This window comes from Urocampus carinirostris, chromosome 3, assembly GCF_059441175.1.
Source record: "Urocampus carinirostris isolate Australia breed hairy pipefish chromosome 3, RoL_Ucar_1.0, whole genome shotgun sequence".
Lineage (NCBI taxonomy): Eukaryota > Metazoa > Chordata > Actinopteri > Syngnathiformes > Syngnathidae > Urocampus > Urocampus carinirostris.
The window spans coordinates 12,795,343-12,812,371 of NC_142351.1; the positions used below are offsets into that span (position 1 = coordinate 12,795,343).

The 17,029-nt window shown below is 39.1% G+C and overlaps 1 protein-coding gene across 1 annotated transcript; it reads right to left on the reverse strand.

The window, feature by feature from the left end:
* Positions 1 to 7,920: 7,920 nt before the first annotated feature.
* LOC148368722 (protein ILRUN-like) lies at positions 7,921 to 16,570 on the reverse strand. The gene is made up of 5 exons (XM_088330742.1): positions 16,282 to 16,570; positions 13,816 to 13,970; positions 12,157 to 12,354; positions 11,463 to 11,779; positions 7,921 to 10,463 (listed from the first exon to the last, which is right to left on the reverse strand). Exons 1-5 carry the CDS (start codon positions 16,440 to 16,442, stop codon positions 10,428 to 10,430), a joined length of 867 nt encoding a protein of 288 aa, XP_088186868.1. The 5' UTR covers positions 16,443 to 16,570; the 3' UTR covers positions 7,921 to 10,427.
* Between the last annotated feature and the right edge of the window lie 459 nt (positions 16,571 to 17,029).

The following is a 17,029-nucleotide window of genomic DNA, read 5'->3' on the forward strand; positions in this document are numbered from 1 at the left end:
TGTGATCAATCTTTGAAAATAAGACAGTCTTTTCAACTTCATTAGTCAGCCAGTGTATCCGTGCTTGGATAACTAATAGACTTAACAATTACCACTACAGTTACCACGTATTTATATTTCAATACTTAGTGTGCTGTTACGACAAATATTTGGTGGCTTTGCAGATAAAACAAAATCTTGATAAAACAAGATTGGAAAGGGAAAGGTGTACTTTGCGTGTTACAAAAAGAAGGGCGCAGCCATTTTAGTCATTAGGTGAGCAAACCCCCCAATTCCAACCCTTAATGCTGAGCACCAAGCAGGGAGACAACGAGTACCAATGTTGTAAGTCTTAGGTGTGACTCGGCCGAGGCATGAACCAGCAACCTCCCAGTCTCAAAGCAGGCGCCCTACCATCTAGGCTACCGAGCTGGGTTTATTAAAAAATCTTGAATCGTCTATCTGCAGGTCAACCGTGATCGGCTGTTCCACTCCTATTAAAAAAAAACCCCGACCGATTAAAGAAAATTGCACTATTTTGAGATTCAGCTCACCAAGAAGAGTCCTAACACCCCAACGGACATTTGATCACAAATACAATTGAGGAAGTGTGGTAATATAACGTATTTATCCGACCAAAGTTTTTATGGCAAAAATATAAAAGAAAAACATGTAGTTGTCATGAAGCATTTTTTGTGACTCACATAAAGGGCGCTTCACTTATTCTGGCATGGCTTTCTGGTAAACAGATGCTCCCCTACTTACGACCATTCAACTTAAGAAAAACAGTAGATACGAACATTTTTTTCAGGATGTCGAAAAATATCCGGACATTGCTGTAAGTTAGATTTTGTATTGTGTGCACCTTTTTCCGAGTAAAGGACATTACTGTAGTGCTTCTTTCCGCCGTTACCGTCATGTGGTGGCGCTGTTAGAGGTCACCCAGCATCCACCCCGAAAAAGAAATGCGCTTACTCTTCCTAGTTTGTGTGTAAAAATTCTATACTGTATCTCCAGCGCGCTTAAAACTTTGACATTTTTATTGTTTCATATCTCATGCATCCATTCAATATGGCTGGTGTAAAGTGTAAAGAAGAGGTGAGCTGTTTTCAATGAAAGTGGAAAATGGAAGCTTGATGCTGTTGAAAAAATGGTTGGATCGCTTTTTTTCGTCCACTTTCTACCACAGTAGATGAAATCGCCTAGCTCTTGAAGCTCATTTTCCAAAAGTAAGTTCAACTTAATTCTATTTATCTTTATAGAGCATATCATTTTAGGAAATGTTTATTTTTGAGTGCAAAACAATACAGGTTACTTACACAAACCTTAATCATACTCATAAACCTTAAACATACAAAATACAGCACTGAAGCAACTTACGAACAAATTTAACTTACGCTCGTCCGGACCCGATCTCGTTCGTAAGTAGGGCCACGTCCGTAGTTGAAACATTTGAAAACTTTTTATTACACTATTTTTTATTGCACAATATTAATGCACTTACAACTTAGGCCAGTCTCCAAGCACTACCTTTTAAATAGTTCTGACTATTCATTCATAACATTTTTCTTATCTCTTTTTACTCTTATTTGCATGTTTATCCTATAGTGCCATGTCTAATTTTCTCGTAAACCAGGGGTCCCCTACGTGGTGCACTTGCGTAGCCAGTGGACTGGTTCTGATAATAGCTCACTAGTGATGGGTCATTGTGAGTTTCTAAGACATTTGTTTTCTAATTGCCATAAAAAATAATTGACATGATCAGTATCTTTATAAACAATGATTTAGTGGCCGAATGTGCTTATTTTAACCCTACTTCTAATTACAACATGGTAAAACGTAATAATAACAGTGTAGCAACATGGTAATAACATAAACTGCTATTTTAGAAAAACATTTCAAACTGGTAGACCTTCACGCTAATCTGTAACAAAGTTCAAAAAGTTTAGCGACCCTTGTTGTAAACCATGTTCACCACATTATCATCAATGACAATAAAGACAATTCTTATTTTTTTCGTTTCATTTTGGAAAAGTATTTGTTTCTACAAAAATATGTGAAAAAAGTATATATAGCATTACTTTCAATGGTCTTTGTTCTTGTTAATTTTTTTGTAAATGTTAAGTGTCCGTTGATAAAAGTTTGTTGTAAGCTAATAGATAAATACATTTGAGAGCAAATACTTCTAATTTGGTGGGGGTCGAAACCGACTTACTGAAATGTTTTTTCCTAACTCCGCACTATCATTGCTAAGTCAAAAACCGAAAATGCATAGAGGCGTGAAGAGGAAACTGTGTAAATATTTGCTTTAACTAAACGGTGTTGAACCATTCTTAAGAGCCGTTTTAAAAGAGCATTTTAACATTTTTAAACCGGTTATAGAACAAAACAAATTTGAGATAGAGAAGCCTCCACATTTCTATTGCTCTTTTCAGACAGATTGCTACGGTCCAAGAGAACAATGGTCAGAAAATGTTTTCCCCCCAGGTAGAATATTGTTGTTTTGGACAGGAACCATTGAAAGAAGGCTCATGCAGGCCAGTAGCCCTCCAGGCATTTGTGTAACCTGACTCTTCCTTACAATAAATAGAAAGGAAACAAGATCTGATAAGAAGCTGATGTCATTCTTGAAGCCCAAACTTGCTCTCTGAATAATGTTTGTCACAAAATGTTTTATTGCAACATTGAGGTGTGGTCTTTGTTTGTTTTAACGAGCCAAATAAAATGTAGTATAATCACCACTGTTTATTTATCACCCACGAGCAAAGCGAGGGTGGTGATAATGTTTTCGTTTTGGATCCAAGTATGTAAATCTATTTGTTTGTTTATCAAGTCAAGTTTATTTGTATAGCCCTTAATCACAAGGAGTCTCAAACGGCTGCACAGACCACAGACTATTACAAACTATAGACTATTAATACACCATCCCCTGATCTAAAACCTACATGAGGGCAAGGAAAAACGCAAAAACCGCAGCATGAGGAAAATGAAAAAAACCTTGAGATGACATGAGGTGATTCCCTTCCAGGATGACCAGTCTTCAATGGATTTTGCAATAACAAACAATAAAATAAAAATAAAGTAGGAAATATTTAAAGTATAATGTAAAAAAAAGTCTCCCGATGTCTAGCATCATAAGTTTGCATCCATGCATCCATCCATTATCTGCACCGCTTATCCTCAGTAGGGTTGCAGGGGTGCTGGAGCCCATCCCAGCTATCTTCGGGCAGTGGGCAGGGGACACCCTGAACTGGATCCTTGGATTATTTAATAATAATAATAATAATTTCCTTTGTATTGTCATTCTTTGTAACAATGTACACAGAACGAAATGTCGATACACCTGACCCGTTGTAGCGAGTCGATGCAGCCGCAGCCAACAGAGGGCGCCGCCATTATACCAATTAGGTATGTCTCGGCCGAGGCGCGAACCAGCGACCTCCCAGTCTCAAAGCGGGCACACTACCATCTATTTGCATCTTGAGGTTAATATTTTCAAAAAATATATATAAAGACAATTTAATCAATGGTCAGGTCAGGATATTAGTCTCCATCTGGACTCATTCTTACTCTTTGGGTTTTTCATTCACATGTGCGAAAAAACCCTGTCAAAAAGGGAAATGCTCCCACAAATGGTTTTCTCGTCTCAATGCGGTTGATGCACAACCTAATCTAATCTAATCTAATGGTGCACAACCATTCTAGTTACATTAATACTTCCTTTGAAAACTTGATTTTTTTCCCAAGTAGCAGCAGCTCACAAACCGCATTAAAAAAATTGAAGATCGATAACTGAAAAGGGATACTGAGATACTTGCATACCTGTCAACCTCTGCCGATTACTCCCTTCATTATGATTGCAATTCCTTTTTATTAAGCGATAATAAACTGTAAAAACACGACACGGCACCTTTTTATTTACAGTAAGACATGCCACGTAGGATAAAAACAAAACTAACTTGTGTAAACAAGTTTATATTTTACCAACAATATATTTTAAATGTTTTTGAGATGAAGTGTTTGAGGAGTATGTTAGGAGTGACAAGATTGGATAGATTGAGAAATGAAATTGTGAGAGACAGAACTGGAGTAGTAGTGGAACTGATCAAGCGTGTGAATGAGAGAGTACTCTACTCGAAAGAGGACTAAATGTAGTGGAAGCTAGAGCTCTTGTTGATGATAGGAATGAGTGGAGAGGTGTTGTGAAAGTATAGTGGGATGTTTAGACACGTTCTAAAGGATGGGCAGGGCACCATTAAACCATTAAAGGGGTAAACCATTAAAAGATGTCAGGCCCTGCTGTTGAACAGAAGAGTGTGTTGTGTCACCCTGACCCGAGTGACATGTCGGCTTTCTTGTGTCCCGTTTCATCTGGAGGGACGAAAGTGTGACCAACTTAGGTGCCGAGGTGCTTAACTTGTTTGGGCGTTTGGGTTGGCCATGGTCCAAAAAAATTTGTGTGTGTTTTTAGTTACTTGTTCCCTTTTAATTTTCTTTGTTTTGTCTTGCTGTCGGTCACCCCTCTCAAGGAATATGACCAGGGTAGATTTTTAGATATTTTAAACAATACAAACAATTATTTGAGTATCTTTCTTAGATATTTCCCCAGTTGCAGTATAATTAGTGTTGCTTTAGGTAGCAGTGCCACAATGCACGCAAAAAGTGAATGCATGATAAAAGATAATAATTGGTAGTAAACCGCAACAATATTAGCAATCTACAATTACGTTGTCATGTGCTCCCAGCGACCAAGACGATCTGGATGGGAGCCAAAATGGGTGAGACGAGAGCTGTCTAACAAAAAGTTTTTTTTTCAAATTTCCTGCACAAAAATAATAATCTGTCATACACAAATTGTAATAATAAAAAACCGTATTAAATATGGGGAAACTATAACTTGACCAGGCAGCACGGCGGAGCAGTGGTTAGCGCATGTGCGGCATAGTTCTGAGGTCATGAGATCGAACCTCCTGTGTGGAGTTTGCAATTTCTTCCCGTGCTTGCGTGGGTTTCCTCCCACTTTCCAAAAACATGCATGTCAGGTTAATTGGCCGGTCAGAATTGTCCCTAGGTGAGAATGAGCGAGCGAATTGTCTGTTCTTGTGTGCCCTGCGACTGGCTGGCAACCAGTTCAGGTTGTCCCCTGCCTACTGTCCGAAGATAGCTGGGATGGGCTCCAGCAGCCCCGCGACCCTACTGAGGATAAGCAGTGCAGATAATGAATGAATATAACTTGATATGTAACTGGTATGTATTTGACCAATCCATGTTGCTGTATTGCAACAACAAAAAAAAAAAGAATGTTACAAAGAACTAAGAAGAACACAACCTACAGAGATTTAAAGTGACCAAACTGCACCATTTGCCCCACTTTTTTCCCAACCTTTCACGATAATGGGGTACCATAGCAGCAAGATGGCAGCATGTCAGCTACCTCTAGATTAGCCTCATGTAAGTAAAATAAATAAAATTTTGACCTACTATATTAGTCTTTTTAAGAAAATACAAGTTTATATGATAGTTCATAGACTTTTGCTTTTTATTCAAATCAAAGTTGTCTTGTTCTTTAAGGGACTTATGTATTATTTGACCACTTGGTGTCACTGTAGCGTGTGCAACAAAGACAGGGTGGCTGTCCCGTTTTAGTGAACTGTCACTTGATGATCTCAAACAGGTGGTGAATGCGGCCAAACAGACAACTTGCCAGTTCGACCCGCTCCCAGGATCACTTATTAAAAGTCTTTTTGGCGTCCTTGGACCTTCAGTTCTAAATATTATAAACATATCACTCTCCTCAGGTGTAGTTCCAGCAGCTTTTAAGTCCGCCCTTATTAAACCCACACTGAAAAGACCCAACCTTGATCCAGAAATCTTAAGTAATTATAGACCTGTGTCAAACCTACCTTTCCTCTCTAAAGTACTTGAAAAAGTAGTGGCACAGCAGCTAAATGTTTTCATATCCGAGAATAACCTTTTTGAATCCATGCAATCAGGATTCAGGGCTAACCACTCTACTGAGACAGCTCTGATCAAGGTAACAAATAACTAGCTCAGTAGCCTAGATGGTAAGGCGCCCGCTTTGAGACTGGGAGGTCGCTGGTTCGCCCCTCGGCCGAGTCATACCTAAGACTTATAACATTGGTAAAATGGCGGCGCCCTCTGTTGGCTACGGCTGCATCGGCTCGCTACAACGGGTCAGGTGTATCGACATTTCGTTCTGTGTACATTGTTACACAGAATGACAATACAAAGGAAATTATTATTATTATTATTATTATCTCCTATTGGCAATAGATTCTGGCGCTTCATCACTTTTGCTGCTTCTGGATCTTAGTGCTGCTTTTGACACAGTGCGCCACAATTTCCTACTAGAACGGTTGGAAAAATGGATTGGTCTCTCAGGAACCGTCCTCTCATGGTTCAGATCCTACCTCTCAGATAGGACGCACTGTGTTAAATATGGTGAAATGACATCTGAGCCCTTTAACGTTACCTGCGGTGTTCCGCAGGGTTCAGTGCTTGGCCCCCTTCTTTTCAGTATTTACATGCTTCCATTAGGTGATATTATTCGCAAGTACAATATCAGCTTCCACTGCTACGCAGACGACACTCAACTATATCTTCCGTTGGAGGAATCTCACACACTAAACTGTGGAAATTTGGAGGCCTGCCTCATTGAGATAAAAGAGTGGATGTCACTCAATTTCTTGCGTCTTAACTCTGAAAAGACCGAAATGTTAGTCATTGGTCCATCTAAATGCCGTGATATATTCTCAAAAATTGCTGTGAACATTGACAAATGTCACATCACACAGAGTGACTCAGTTAAAAATTTAGGTGTCATATTTGACCCTGATCTATCCTTTGAAATGCATGTAAAGAAAACTACTAGAACCGCTTTCTTCCATCTTCGTAACATCGCTAAAATCCGTTCAATACTGTCTCAGTCCGATGCGGAAATTATAATTCATGCGTTTGTCACCTCCCGTCTCGATTACTGTAATGCACTACTCTCTGGTCTCCCGAAGTCTAGAATCAAGTCACTTCAGCTGGTACAAAATGCCGCAGCGAGGCTTTTAACTAGGACAAAAAAGTACGATCACATAACACCGATTTTGGCTAACCTGCATTGGCTCCCAGTTAGCCATAGATGTGACTTCAAGGTTCTCTTAGTATTGTACAAAATCATACATGGACTTGCTCCCTCTTATCTTTCAGATCTGATTTGCCCCTACGTCCCGGTCCGAAGCCTACGATCTGAGAGTGCCGGTCTTCTGGTGATCCCAAGAGCAAAGAAGTGTTCTGCTGGTTCGAGAGCGTTCTCCATCCGGGCACCGGTGCTGTGGAATGCTCTTCCCCCTGAGATCTGATCTGCAACCTCAGTGGAAATGTTTAAATCTAAACTTAAAACTCACTTCTACTCCATAGCATATGAATAACCTACTCTTCTCGTCGGCTGAAAAAATAGTCTGTATAATATAGTGTAATAATCTGTGAAGCCCTTTGAGACTCTTCGTGATTTAGGGCTATACAAATAAAAATGACTTGACTTGACTAAAAAGCACAAGGAAGAATACAAACTTTGTAGCGTCAAAGTAACCAAACCGCATCACTTGTCTTCTATTTTTTTTGCCTAGCTCCACATAAGGGTTTTTGTTTTCGCGTACCCTTAACAGCAAGATGTCCGACAATGTTGTCAACTTCCTTTTAGCTGAGGCTCACGACATGTTAAATAAATTCAAATTCCTCAACCTATGGGTATTTAAAAAAAAAAATGCAGTTTCATATAATAGTTTCCACGTATTTTCAATTATTGATCATACCAATATTGTGTTGTATTTAATAAGCAAAGCGGCTCTCAATAATACAATGTCCCTTTAACCCCGGCACCATTCATTGGTGTGTCAGCAACAACCTGCATTTGATACAAACAGGAAAAACTTGAAGATGTGTGATAATTTATTCATACAAACATTCATCACACTTAGAAGAGAAAAAAACTTTGATCACTCCCTCATTCACAAACATGCTGTATGATTTAACATTGCAAATATTGAAGATCAGCACACATTGCAAGTATTTCTCTAATGATCTCTTTTCGGGATTTTCGTTTTTTTTTTTGTTTGTTGGAACTGTGACATCTGTCGGTGTTGGCTGGTGTTATTTAACCTTCAACTTGGGTTTAAGTTTACAGCTGTGTTAAAAGTGTTCATCATTCAAAAGGAAAGAAGCAATAAAAATGCAGTAAATTAGCCCTTCAGAACTTAATGATGGTAAAGAAACTCACACCTTTCCGCAAATGGGCCTATTGGAGGTCAGGCTACTCAGTGCATAGATCAGCTGGTCCAGTGATACGAAATATGCGGAAACAATAATTGAGTACACCGTCACAACAAAATCTCTAGTGTTTGCATCCAACAATGAAGATGAAAGAAGCGGAATAGCGTTCAACACATGCACAAATGTAAGTCTTTGGGCTAGGTCACGATTTTGCCACCAGATTATTTCTCTACATTCATCAAATACATTCAAATTTAAAGATGGTGTAGGTAAAAAACAAAACAAAATGGGGATGTAAGTAAATGTATATATCTTACAATTATGCAACACGGGTGGTATAAACTGCAGTTCTGAGCCTCAAGCGGGTTTTTGAGCTCTTACAATTAGAAAAGTCCAGTATATTGTCTTAATACCAGCATATATTTTAAGTAAGGAACATTATTGATTCAAAGCAAGCACGGTGTAATTGTAGTTAACTCATGAGCACTGAGCTACCCTACATCCCAAATTTGTCGGTTTGAATCTCCTCCATAATTGTCTGACATTCCCAAAATATTTGTAGCCTTTGTATTTTACTTTGAAATCCAGCTTGATTCAAATTAGCTAACCAGGTTTATGTTTGTTGATGCCAAACCAGCGTTTCCCATTATGCATAAACAGAAACGTTCATATGCTATAAAAACTCGGTAAAAACGGTTTTGTAATGAAAAACATAGACATAAACCCTAGATCATATTGATTGTGTGACTGACTATCTAAAGATGTATTAAACAGCACCCGAAAGCAGTGTTTCGCAACTAGTGGGTCGAGAACCAAAGGTGTGTTGCAGACCTTTTTCCAATAGGCCGCGGGCCTTTGCCTTGGCAAAATAATGCGAAGAAGAAAAAAAACTGAGTGTCAATTACACTCCTTAACAGTAAATGGCAATAATGCTGCTCGATCTCTTTATGTTCAATACATTGGTGCCATCCCGTGTTTGAGAGGGACCACATCTTATTTTACTGTGATTTTGTGCCTTTTATTTCCTTTTTTTGCCTGTAAAATTGGGTTTTAAGAAAGTTAGTGATAAGTAGTGGAAAACGGTGACAAAGATCAAGTCGAAGAAAGTAATCATGGCAAAATACAAAAACGGTGTACGAATGTCTGCCATTGAAATGCTGCTTGAAAGTACAGTAAATGGTTTAAAAATTGTTTTTTTAATCTTTCTCCAGGTAACTTAATTTCTGTAATATTGTTTAGGTACACGTTTCGTTAACATTTTGTGTACCGTTTCTTTTAATATATGGCTATCTTAAAGCAGTTGTAAGCTTATGTGTGAGGATATACGGTACTGTCGTTTTGGTTTTGCTGGTCATTCTGTTCTTTGAGAGAACAGGTAAAATATTCCACTATTTGAGCTTTAAACTGCAAAATTTGTAATTTAATGAATTTCACAAGAATTCCAACTTGATTTGGGTCGTGGCTTGTAAATAGGGCGTTATGGTGGCTCCTGAAATAAGACCAGTTGAGAACCACTACTCTAAAGTACAAATGAACATTATCACACCCTCAGTTGGGGGATCTTTATAGTGCATTTTATTTGCGGGACTATTGCTTAAATTGATTGCATAAGTAGGGTGGTGTTGTTGACTTGAGCAGTAACATTTGCAAAATTATTTTCTCGTTTGTACCAATTTGGGTTTTTTACCGGCCATTAAAATAAATATTCTAATTTTATTGGTTAAGCAAAACATCCGAGAAACCTGATCAATTGTGTTGGGAAGTTAAACTAGAAACTGCAGAAATACATGGGCAAAAATAAATGGCTTTTCTTCCAAAGTTTCTCTTTCAATACAAGCGCTCACAAGCACACACACGCAATTTGACAAAATCCACACAGCTTTGCAGTCCGACAAGTAAATACTTTGAAAAAAATGATCACTCAAAATCCTCATTGCGCTACTTTTTCACTTAGCATTTAGGTGAGCATTCACTGTCTGTGGGATGTTGGTGGGTCCGACTTGAGAGACTTCTGCTGCCCAAAGGTGCCACTGCAGGTTTAGTTCATTTTGCATAAAAATGATTATGGTTTTCCTGCAGCAACTGATAAAAGCCTTTTCTTCTCTTATCAATGTAGTAGGCTGCAGAGAAGTTTCTCCATGCAGATTCTCTTGAAAAAGTCCCAAGATTTATGAGTGTCCAAAAGGGGAAGGTTCCTGTAAACCCTGCAAAGAAGAAAAAGAGTGAAAATACTATAGATCATTTGTGGACCAGGCATAGACCAGTATAAGATTCTTTATCGTATTAAAATCATATTCCTAAAATGCCAATCGATGCACTATTTCAGTGACACAGATGCAACACCATCTTCTCCCCCTAACCAACGAAACCCATTTTTTCAACAAAATAAATAAGTAAATTAAGAAGCCTTTGGGCAGCACGGCAGCTGAGTGGTCAGCGCGTCCGCGGCACAGTTCTGAAGTCATGGGATAAATTCCAGCTACCAGCCTTGCATGTTCTCCCATAGCTTGCGTGGGTTTCTTCCGGGCACTCCGGTTTCCTCCCTCATTTCAAAAATATGCATGTCAGGTCAATTGGCCGGTTCAAATTCTTCTAAGGTGTGAATGAGCGAGTCTGTGTGACCTGCGACTGGCTGGCAACCAGTTCAGGGTATCCATTGCCCACTGCCCGAAGATAGCCGAGATGGGCTCCAGCACCCCCGCGACCCTACTGATGATAAGCGGTGCAGTTAATGGGTGGATGGATGGAAGCAGTTGTTACATTAAAATAAACACGTATTCATCGATATGCAAGTCACACTGTGTCAAATTAAAAGTGAGCGCAATATTAGACTTTTTCCAGAGATGACGATGTGTATTATTGCTGGTTCCATCATTGGCATATGGAACATGTGTGATTTACGGGGGGGTGTACACAAGTAGCCGTTTGTGTAAGCTGCTGCAAAAGCAACATTTCCTGAAAAGGCCTTATTATACACGACTGGCTGACAACCAGTTCAGGGTTTCCCTGCCCACTGCCCGAAAATAGCTGGGGTGGGCTCCAGCACCCCACGGCCCTACTGAGGATAAGCGGTGCAGATAACGGATGGATGGAAACCTTGATTTTTAACACCATCTACCCGAAGGGGACAATATTTTCTTGACTATTGAGATTAGGAAAGCAAATAATAATAATAATATCAGCTAGCCTTCTAAAAAACGTACCTGGTTGTATGTGACTATTGACAGATTGCTTTGTAGGCTGTTTGTTACAATGTCCACAGAGTTGTGTGAAAGTCCATTTAGATCTTGCTGGTCGGGGTTTTCAGGCCAGTGTTCCTCTGAAACTTTATGGCTGCTTTCGTGGTGAAGGCCGGTGTTGTTGTTTGGCCACTTGCTCCTTTCCGGTGAAGCAAAAGGATTGTAATTTCCTTCCAAATTGCGATGCGGTTGGGTGTTGAACTCTGCTTGGAAAGACGAAAGCTGCTGTGTCACACCGAGAAGGCCACCAACCTCCACGCTCAGGATCACCCAAATAATATCTGTCAAAAAAAAACAACAAAAAAAAAAACAAAAAAAAAAACAGGAATTAAAAATAAAGTTGTCTGCTCAGCTGCACAGTGGAGAGCAAACTCGACAACATGGTATTTTTTCCAGTTCTAGTCAACCATACGTTTGTCACGTTAGTACGTGATATCATGTTTATGGTTTGCGTAGTGACTACTTCCGTGGCTGTGTGCAATTGTAGCAAGCAATGCTTGGGCATGTTACAATATCCCTAGTGTGAATCAATTCTAATACGAATGAAAGAATAAAGTTAAGGGTGAAAACGTTTTAGAATGGGTAAGAAATTCAAAATAAAGCAGATATGCAAACAAGCAACAATGGCTGCATATTTTGTGTGTGTGGCTACACATACCTCCAAAGTAAAGACCAGTTGCTGTACACATTCTCCACTGGCCCTGATACATGCCAGGAGACACTGGGCTCTGCATAGGCACACTTAAGTCCGCCATTTCTTGAGGTGCTAGACACCGTACCGTTACCATGTTGACATGACCAAACTGATCTCCTCCAACATACTTCAGGCAAACCCCAGGAGGCCAAGACTCTTGACCTAGAAGAAACACAGTGGTATTCAACTTGATGTTATTTATTTATTTTTTTTGAGGGGTGTGAGTTTGGGGATTTCAAACAACCGTATTTTCCACAAAGGACTACAAGGCCCAATTCAAAAATACGTCTTGTGATATTTATCTTTTATATATAAAGATGCACTGGACCATTAGGCGCATAAATCTAAACTAAGAGTAAATGTTGCATTATAAATAAATAGGTACAAAATTTTAACAATTATTGTTCAGTAGTGATACGTTTTGTTTAATCATCATACTATTTTTAGTCACAGTACTATGTTATTGATTTTATCATGGGCCTGAGCCGTGAGAATATAGTCTGACGTTAAATAGGTCATGGGTACAGAAAAGTAAGGGGACCACAGAAATACAGCATTGTATCGCAGACTTGCAAAGTCTATATGACAGTCTGAACTAAATGAAGAGAATTGCATAGTGGGGAGTAATTTTATCGCCCTGACAATATTAATAAACACATGGCCGCACCTTATAACGTTTGTCACTAACAATGCTTAGTTTGAGCTAAGAAAAAGTGTAACACATTTTCATACTAATTTTATAGTCCGTTTTCTAATTTTCTAAAAATAGTTTGATCATGAGATAAGACCTATTGCCTTTTCCCACGTTATCCATGTCCCTAGTGGCCAGGGGGCAAGGATATGGCGTGCTTTCCGCTGCTAACAAGGATAGATCCCCATTGCCACCATTGTCATGCAATTACGGTCAGCAATATTCATCGACTAATCAAAGATTGCGTACATTTTATAATAAACCAGTAAGCATTTCCAATTTTTTTCCATACATAGGATGCACCAGATTATAAAGTGCACGTTCAAATATCTGGCAAATTTGGGGTTTTTGGATGTGCTTTATAGTTCATAAAGTACGACACTTAATCTCCAGGACCTGAAAACATGCATTAATTTGAACAATTACATGAAAATATTAAGAAAACAAAAAATTAATGGTTGACATGTGGGGGGAAAAAGAATCGTCCTGGAGGGATACACTGTGCCCTCATTTGCAGTGGGTCGTGTTTGCATGGCAACAAAAACAACTATTTATTTATTAAATGCAATTTACGTGAAATTATAATCTTAATTTATTATAAGATACTTGTGTTTCTTTTTTAAAATCAAGAATAAATAACACAATCTGAAATTCTTTGAAAATAACATTAATTAAGAGAGTTGCTCCTGTTTATTTCCTAAGGTTTAGGCTCTTCTGCAGTAAACTCTGGCAGTCCTTTGGAAATAATTGAGAATTTACAAAGGCCTGCAATGAAGCATCATTTAGAGTGCAAGCTACTCAAGTGCAATCATGGCTGTGTCACTCGGTGTACTGCATAGGACAAAAGACATAAACCAATCCTAAATAAAGCAATACATCTGCAGCCCTGAAAATGAATAGCATGTGGTGGACAAATGTCAATTGGCCTTTACCTGTGTTCTGTATTCTCCAAGTCTTGGTGAAACGTGTGTCAGGTGGGACCGATTCACCTTCACCAATGGTCACATCTTTCACAAGGGCCATGCACGGTGCACGGATATTGGGACTCTCAAAATCATAGTAGGCTCCAATGGCTGCTTGTAAATTCCTGAAACATAGAGGAGAGGGATGGTCAGTTATCCATTATTACTGATTATGATCGTTCCTCATATCATGGTAATAGCTTTTGAGTTCAAAGCAGCTTACAAGATAGTTTGAGTCCACATGTGTGGTGGACGAAATTTTCCTGAAAACCAATGACTAAAATAAATATTCCGAATCTGAATTATATTTTGAGCATTTTGTCCCAACAACATGTTTTTTAAATGAGGGGGTGGGTATAACTGGATGAGCTTTTCACCTATTGGTTGATCGATGTAGTAGCCGATTGGAAGAGGTACCACTGTACAAGATTAAGTTTTGACGGAGGAAACTGCTATTGACGGATAACAGTGTTCTCGTTTGCCCGCGTCCCTGCGTCCTAGGCGCATCATTTTTGCTGGGGACGCATTGGTTCAAATCAACGTGCGTCCCTGGGACGCAATGTTTTTGAAACCAAATTGACATTATTACCCGATTACTTTTTTTTTTTTAACAAAGATTTACCGCACACCAAACTTCTCGTCAGGCAGATCCGCCATTGTTGTTTTGGTGTCGCGCCGATCTCGGCGAACGAGATCTCGTTGCTTTGAGATGACGTCATTGTTGTGGCGGTTGTCGAGTGAAAGAGAAGTATGCCTCCAAAAAAACAGTTGGTATTAGGTGCAAATCAACAAAAAAATGGTAATTTCTTCAGTGTCGGTAATAAGTCATAAACATAACGACAATAATTACGGCACGAAAAAACGGCGGAGAAATTCTTCAGAAGACCGCGAAGGCAAGGTAAACGTGTTTTGAATCGAACGAATTGACGAAAGAAAATAAACAAAAGAATACTCCGAGCAAGAAAAGGACTTTTCTGCCAAAATGGACTAAATTATATTCCTAGTTACGCTATGAGGAGGATGATAATGGATTGGACCTTGAGAAGGCATTACAACTATGGCGGGACAGCAAACTACAAAGAATACAAGAATACAAAGAACTGAAAATTTATAAGTGATAACTGCTTTGTATTACCAATTAACTGTGATGATTAAAACTGCAAGAATATATAAATATTTCAGCAATATTATTTTGTATAGTGTACAATATTGCGAACTGAAAAATCTGAAGTGATAACTGCTTTGTATTACCAAATAACTGTGATGATTAAAACTGAAAGAAAATGTAAATTAATATAATAATTTCAGCAATAATATTTTGTATAATATACAATATTGTTGTGAACTGAAAAATCTTGAAGTGATAACTGATTATTAGTATTACCGATAAACTGTGATGAGTAAAACTGAATGAATATTTGGATTTATTTATATATTTGTCGCCGATTTACAATTTCAACCGCGATAACACTAAATTTTGGGGACCCATAGATCTCTGTTGAGACCCATAAATTTTTGAGCATGCGAGTCCCCGGGACCCATCACTTTTCAGAGGTAAAATGAACACTGGGATAATATTCAATAGGAGAACATAACATAGGGCATTGATCTCCATTTAAAATTACCGAGGAAGAGTTAAATCTGCTTGCCATATTTAAGGTGTGCAGGCACAAATGGGTGTTTCACGTGACGGACTTGTAATCCGTAAACTATAAGATTTTATTTTTAGCACGTTGGTGGCGAGCAACGCTTCCAAGTTGTCACGTGACTTTTGGCTACTCGTGGCTAAATGCTGGCACGAAAAAGTAATATAATCGATACAGTATTGCAAAACGACACGTTTACAGTCAAGTTATGTCAAACTAGACTGACTTAAATGCCATTTCGTTCCGTTCGCAGCACGATTCGGTTTGGCCACCAGGTTACATAATCTTCAATAGCTTCCCCGTTGCAAATTTCAATGGTGTGTTTCGTCATAATTCTCGCTAAATTGGCATTTCGTTAAAACGCACGCACTATTGCTGCATGGTTTTGTTCGTTTATTTTTGTTTGCTTCTGTTAACTTTACAGTAACTTGTGCCATTAAAAATCGTTGAATTTAATAAAAACTACCACGTGTACGTATTTAATTCAGCATTTCTGTGTAAAATAGGTTGACGTAACATAATATAACCACCATTCACCATCTTGTTTTGAATAGAAATCTTTTTTTTTCTGCTGGAGTTGTGCTTCTGCTATTTTCCTGGTGGGGACCCTCAAAACTAGGTTTATATGTATATTTATTAAAGCGAGCATTTAAAATATAACACTTGTTTCGCAAAAGGGCGCTCGTTTCAACTAAGAGTGCATCTAATAAACGTAATGTTAGCTAGTAGCAAGCGTGCAACGGCTAACGCGAAGCTCGCTCAACAGGCCAGTCAAAGACCTCGAGCTCACCAGTTGGTCATGTCCAGGAAGAAGGCGCATCCGGCGGGGTTAAGCTGGAAGCCGAGGAGCCTCTGGAACTCCGAGATGAGAATATCTTTATCTGTTGTGCCCATACAACTGAATTTTTGCGTCAGCTCCTGGTCCACGTCCAGGTCCATACCCTCCATCATCACCTCGCCAGTTGGATATTCAATTTAAAAAAAGAAACTCCCGATACAGATGAAGGCCTTCGCTTATCATAACAAAAACTGAATAACAGCGCTTACTGCGCATGTCACAAATCCAACGCTCACCTCTGGCACCGAAGCCACGTGACATTAAAACACAAACACTTAGAATAAAAGCGAAACAATTTTGCGTTTGCAAATCACACATATAAACATACTGTTGAGCAGTCTCCAAGCGACATCTTGTAAATATTTTTGATTAATCCTGTGTTTTTTTTAATTTAATTTAATTTTTTATTTTCTTGAACAAGGGGCAGCACGGTGAAGCAGTGGTTAGAGCATGTGCGGCACAGTTCATGTCATGGGAACCTCCTGCAAATTCAAAGTTCAAATCCAGACTTCCTGTGCGGTGTTTGTATGTTCTCCCCGTGCTTGCGTGGGTTTTCTCCGGGCACTCCGGTTTCCTACCACATTCCAAAAACATGCATTTCAGGTGAATTGGCCGGTCCAAATTGTCCCTAGGTGTGGATGAGCGAGTGAGTTGTCTGTCCCCGTGTGCCCTGCGATTGGCTGGCAACCAGTTCAGGGTG